At 42.8% G+C, this 5,346-nt stretch overlaps 3 protein-coding genes across 3 annotated transcripts; 1 reads left to right on the top strand and 2 right to left on the bottom strand.

Annotated features, from left to right (window-relative positions):
• Positions 1–1,033: 1,033 nt before the first annotated feature.
• Positions 1,034–3,385, bottom strand: TM35_000173250 (surface protease GP63; the record flags this gene model as incomplete). Its single annotated transcript, XM_029026404.1, has 1 exon — positions 1,034–3,385. The coding sequence occupies one exon, from the start codon at positions 3,383–3,385 to the stop codon at positions 1,034–1,036; it is 2,352 nt and encodes a 783-aa protein (XP_028882519.1).
• An 865-nt stretch (positions 3,386–4,250) lies between these two features.
• On the bottom strand, positions 4,251–4,652 carry TM35_000173240 (uncharacterized protein; the record flags this gene model as incomplete). The annotated part of the gene is made up of 1 exon (XM_029026403.1): positions 4,251–4,652. One exon carries the CDS (start codon positions 4,650–4,652, stop codon positions 4,251–4,253), a length of 402 nt encoding a protein of 133 aa, XP_028882518.1.
• A 143-nt stretch (positions 4,653–4,795) lies between these two features.
• On the top strand, positions 4,796–5,302 carry TM35_000173230 (uncharacterized protein; the record flags this gene model as incomplete). The annotated part of the gene is made up of 1 exon (XM_029026402.1): positions 4,796–5,302. One exon carries the CDS (start codon positions 4,796–4,798, stop codon positions 5,300–5,302), a length of 507 nt encoding a protein of 168 aa, XP_028882517.1.
• Between the last annotated feature and the right edge of the window lie 44 nt (positions 5,303–5,346).

Genomic DNA, 5,346 nt, shown 5'->3' with positions numbered 1-5,346 from the left:
TCGTTCTCTCTTGTGAACGCTCTGTTTCTCTTTAAGGCGTTTACTGCACTGTGTGTTCGTCAGTTGACGAAAGCGAGACCATTTCGCCTTCTTCCATGCATAAATGGGTGCACGAGGGCGAGGGAACCGCAGTGGTTCGTCATCATCATCTCCTACTGCTACGTCGAAGAGGATGATGTAATGGTCGCTGTCCGGTGAGAAGGATGCCGTCCATGACTCTAGGCGACATTCTCGGGACAGTGTCACATCTGGCGCGGACGGACCATGGCGTGTGGTGTGGCGAGTGCATTCTCCAGTGTTATGAATAACATGTATACATTGATAGTAATACTCTCAGAAACACCAACAGCAACACAACCACGATAAATGCAATATCAAGGGCTACACACATTAACAAGAGCAACAGCACCTACTGCAGTCAAATCCAATCACAACAGCTAAAGGATGTAAACAGAGAGATATGTGCGCCATAATGTCATTCTCAGTGTGTCTATCGCATTTGAATCCTTGAGAGACTTGGAGAAAATAAAGAAAAACAAAAAAAAGGAAAAAAAACAGCAACACATACAATAAACAATACAACAAAAACATCATCAGCACAGAAAGAACCACAGAAAAATATAAACACATAAACCTTCTTCCTCAGAACATTTTAATTCAATAAAAAAGAAAGCCATTAAAAAAAAATCCCCAATGATAAGGAGTCCAAGTTTATGTTGATTCTTCATCCGACACTGTCATCGTTCTCTCACCATATTATGTGTGTACTCTCATGTATATGACAACAAACAGTGGGATTCTGCAAAATGTATATTTGATAATTATTCATTTTCAGAAAATGAATATAAAATCATAGCAATAAAAAAAAATCATAAACAATTAAAAGAAAATTTTCCAATGCAGCGAAGAACGCTAAAAAAAGAAAAAGAAAAGAAAGAAAAAAAGAACGGTCAATGTATTGCAGTTTATGGGATTTGATTCAAAGGACCGTATTTAGCAAAAGTGTTTATTATTTTGAATATGAATGGATCTCTCATGGAACCATCACAAAACCAACAACACACACAAGAAGTGCAAGAGGGGCCATGTAGGAGACCATGATGCTGCTGTCAGGACCCAACATACCCATTATATTCGTATGATTTGGTGTTTCTTTTTTCATTTTGTCCTCAGTTAACTTTGTACCATTCAAAGCACCGTTGTTTCCTGTACCAGAGGAGCGGCCATCTGCAGCATTAATAGTGTTGGTGGACTGCACTGTGTTGTCATTGCCGTTGGGATTAGATGTGGATGGAGCATCAGCAGCAGGGAGAGAAGAAGATGAGCCTAGGCCAGGCTGAACCTCAGCATCAATAACAGTAGACTCACTCTCTTTTATTTTGCCCATTCTCTGCTGTCCACTGCTGGCGTTACCACGGTTAGAACCAACAGCGTTGTTGTTAGCACTGCCCGCGCTATCAATTCCGCTACCTGCGGGACCAACAGAAGGGAGATCGTTGCTCTGGTCTTTTCCACTCTCACGGTTCTTCTGGGAAGTTGCCTTGGATACAACCTGGTTCTTTGCTTCTTGCTGTCCCACGGTGTTCGGCGTTGGTAATACCACGGCGGGTACGCCACCTCCATCTTTTTTGACAGCATCTGAAGATGAGTCAGAATTCTGGACACGGTTGTGACCCTCCGTTGCTTTTTCTCCTTTTTTTGATTGTTCATCATCGTTGGCATCAACCTCATACATGGCAGTACCTCCTGTGCCATTGTAAAACTTAATTTTGGTGGATTCAGTTTTCGGCAACCCTGTGCACACTTCTTCGTATTTGGGACACTTAATACTTCCACTGCTGAACGTTGAACTGTCCAGATTAACAAGATTTATAGATTTGCCTGCCTGGCTGCAGTCATGCCAGTTATTACCGCCGTCCTGTTTAAGCTGTACACTCACCTTCTTGTCATCCTCACACTTCACCTTTGCACAAACGCCAGCAATGGTGAGGGCGGTGCTCTTTGAATCACGTAGAACGAGACCATCTGCCGTTAGGCAGCGTGAATCCGGTCCCAGAACGCTGCCAGGCATCAAACTCGGATTCCCACCCTCACAAGCAGTACCCATCAAGGGTCTGATGAATGGAACACCATCCATCAAATTACTTTCAAAATGATAGTTTTCATCGTCGAAATAACGGTATCCATCAGGTAACCCTTCACGGCTTTTCTTCGTTGAGCACATTCCAAGGGCAAAACGGTCAGAGGTACACTGCAGGATCTTCGTCTCCGTCTTCTCTTCTTTCTTGCAAAACACGTTGGGGTAGTCAGTCTTTGTTGTAACCTTTTCACCTTGAAGAAACTCACATCCAGATTGATTCCCCCAACTCATCGGTTCTGCCATGGAGAAATTAACTTCGTAGAATTTCATATCTGCAAATACTGCAAGTGTGAGTACAGTGTAGTACATGCCAGTAGGTTCACCAGTGTACGGACTCATCAACTCATCCTTCGCAATTAGTCTCTCCCAGTGCAAGCGTGTTTCTTCGTTCCCTTTTTGTTCCAAATACAAACCATTTACTTTATTCTTTTCACTATCCTCACATTTGTAATGTTTCTCCATCATTTCGACAGTTTTTTTAGAAATGACCATATAGAACTGTCTTCCACCGCTTCGTCTTGACTCACGTAGCAGACCACTGTCGCGTGTTTTGACCATTTTCTGATCTTCCATAACCTTATGTTGAAATCCAAGTCCATGCGCAATCTCATGTGCAGTCAAGCGAATATACTTCCGTGTTGCTTCTATCTCCTCTGGGATAAAGCTGATGACGGCAGACGTTGGTCGTTTTTGGCCATCCTGAGTGCAAATCTCAACTTTTTCCGTGAAGGCTGAGAGATGCACAAAAATCATAAAATCGACATCAGGACTCTCCTGAAGATTAACCGAGTCCTCCTTAAAGTATTTGCACTTCTGTGGAATGTTTTCTACATCAACGTTTGGCTTCTTTGGGCTCCCCTCAACCCGTTCTACTTTAAGGCGATCTGTGTGCAATTTAATTGCTTTAGGCAAGACTTTGTTCAAAAGAGTATCTTTCTTGTCCGTTGTCATCATTTGACCACCTTTATCGCAGACATCATCAAAGTCAACTCCATGTTCGAAATCCAGGTCTTTGTTTTCTTCACAGTACTTCACAGCATCCTCCACATATTTTGTATAGACGCCAATGCGAATGGGCTGCCAGTTCTCCGTTCTCACATTAGTATCAGTAGAGACGGTGTACGCCTGCAGACCACTTTCTCCTTTCTGTGGTAACTGCTGCACAACAGCAGCCAAACACCCGCAGCTGCAGTACAACAGGAACAGCACAGCCCACAGGAGGTGACGCATGGAGTGTTTCTCCATTTCTTAATAGCGTGAGTGTGTGTTTTTTTTTGTGTTGCTTTGCTAAGGTACAAACAGTAAAGAGAAAAAAAGAGGAAAAGGGAGAGAATAAAAGGTAAGCATGAATAGATATTGTATTGGGTTTAGCAGATAATTAAACACATGTATACATCGACAGTAATACTCTCAGAAAGAGAAGAATGATAGTTATGCCAAAAAGTAGAATGAGAAAAGATATCAATATACCCTCTTGTGGTACACATACACACCAACAGTATCAACAACAATGCATTGTGAGCAGATTTGGTGTTTTATGGCAATTGTAAGAAATACAGAGAATAACAAATAGTCATAATAATGAGTGCTGTACTGCCTTTAAACGAGTGAAAAAGATAGAAAGAACCAATGAAAAGAGTGAATGATACCATGTGTTTAGATCTGTCCTTTGTATTAGAAAAAGACTGTGTACCTCATGCTTAATTAACCCACCAACTCCACTTGATGATAATTTATTTTTTCCTTTTGCCCATCCATGTCAGGAGCACAACACAGTATAATAAAAAACAAAAAAAAAAATACACATCAGAAGAGCCATAAAATAATAGAGGAGAGGATTATATGAAATATTCCATCAGCTACAAAAACACTCCTGTACTAATTACCATACCCACAAGACATACACAGAACACTATCTATAAGAGCACTACTCACATTTCCAAGAGAAAGTAACATGTACAACACACTGCTTTTTAACTCTGTTTTATTCAGTAGAGATCTTAATTCAGTATCACTCCTCAGTGATTCACTCCCTGTAGTTGTTTTTGCTGTTTTTCCCCTCAGTAGAATAGCAGTAATCCTATGCATATGGCGTTGTGTACGCCCCCTATTAATACTCTTTCAGTAGGAATGTTTTTCCTTTCACCACAACAGAGACATTCATTTCCAATTTCGTTGTAGTTATCAATAGAAGGCGTAGAACACCTCTGCACAGAGAAATAGCATTGCATTGTATCTCCCAAAAAGAGAGATTTGTTTCATTCCACTCTATCAAAATGTATTCCAAGAGTTCTACAATTCTTTTCTTTCTATCCGCTTGTGCTACAATAAATAAGGAGAACATCATTCCTCCTTTTTTTGGTGTTATACATAGTAAAAACCACGACGATAACTGAAAAGAAAGAGAAGAATACAAAGGATTAATTGTTGCACACTCATTCTCAGAGAGCACCAATGCAAGAGAAATTATCCACGTCAATAACTCTGTTGTGCGTGTCAAAATTACCCCCATTAGATCCAGCAAACGAGAAAAAAAAAAAAAGGCGACAAGCGTGACGTCAGTGGCATATCTTTCGCCCCTCGTTGCGCCCAACGCGCTCGTAGAGAAAGCAACGGTGCGAAGGCAATCGCCACATTAGACACGTTATCCCCCAGATGTTGGGAGTAAGCGGGGTACCCCCCGACGCACAGTACTTCAACATACCCCTTTCGGGTTGGCGCCCGGGTTCGAGAGCGAACGTGGCACAACCATCGCGCGTGACGGGCCGCCGCGGGCCACGCCGGAAAAAAGTTCCCCCAGAGAACCCACGGCGCCTCGCGGGTCCCGGGTCCGGGCGGGGAAGAGGGTGTGCCGAGGCCCCGCTCGCGAACCGGAGCGGGGAAATGGAAAAAAACGGCCCGGGTCACCCAAAAATATCGGGAAGCCCCTCCCGCCACCCCCTCCCGGGCCCCAGCTGGGACGGAGGGTGTGATTGCCCGCCGCTTTTCCGACTCGAAACTGTGGGGGCGTTTCGTGTGGCGGGGCGTGCTCGCGAAAAAAAAAAACGGGTGGTGGTGCCGTTTTTTTTTGTTTTTTTTTTGGTGTGTGGCTTCTGCTGGTTTTTTTTTTTATTTTATTTTCTGGTGGCGTTCTTCCCTTGTGGCGCTTCTTGTGGTGCGTGATGTATTGTTTTTCGTTATTATTATTATTTATTTTTTTTTTTTTT

This window comes from Trypanosoma theileri, assembly GCF_002087225.1.
Source record: "Trypanosoma theileri isolate Edinburgh chromosome Unknown TM35_Tth_17_V1, whole genome shotgun sequence".
NCBI classification, from domain to species: Eukaryota; Euglenozoa; class Kinetoplastea; order Trypanosomatida; family Trypanosomatidae; genus Trypanosoma; species Trypanosoma theileri.
Note: the sequence above shows the minus strand (reverse complement) of the source record. Positions and strands in the feature narration are given on the sequence as shown.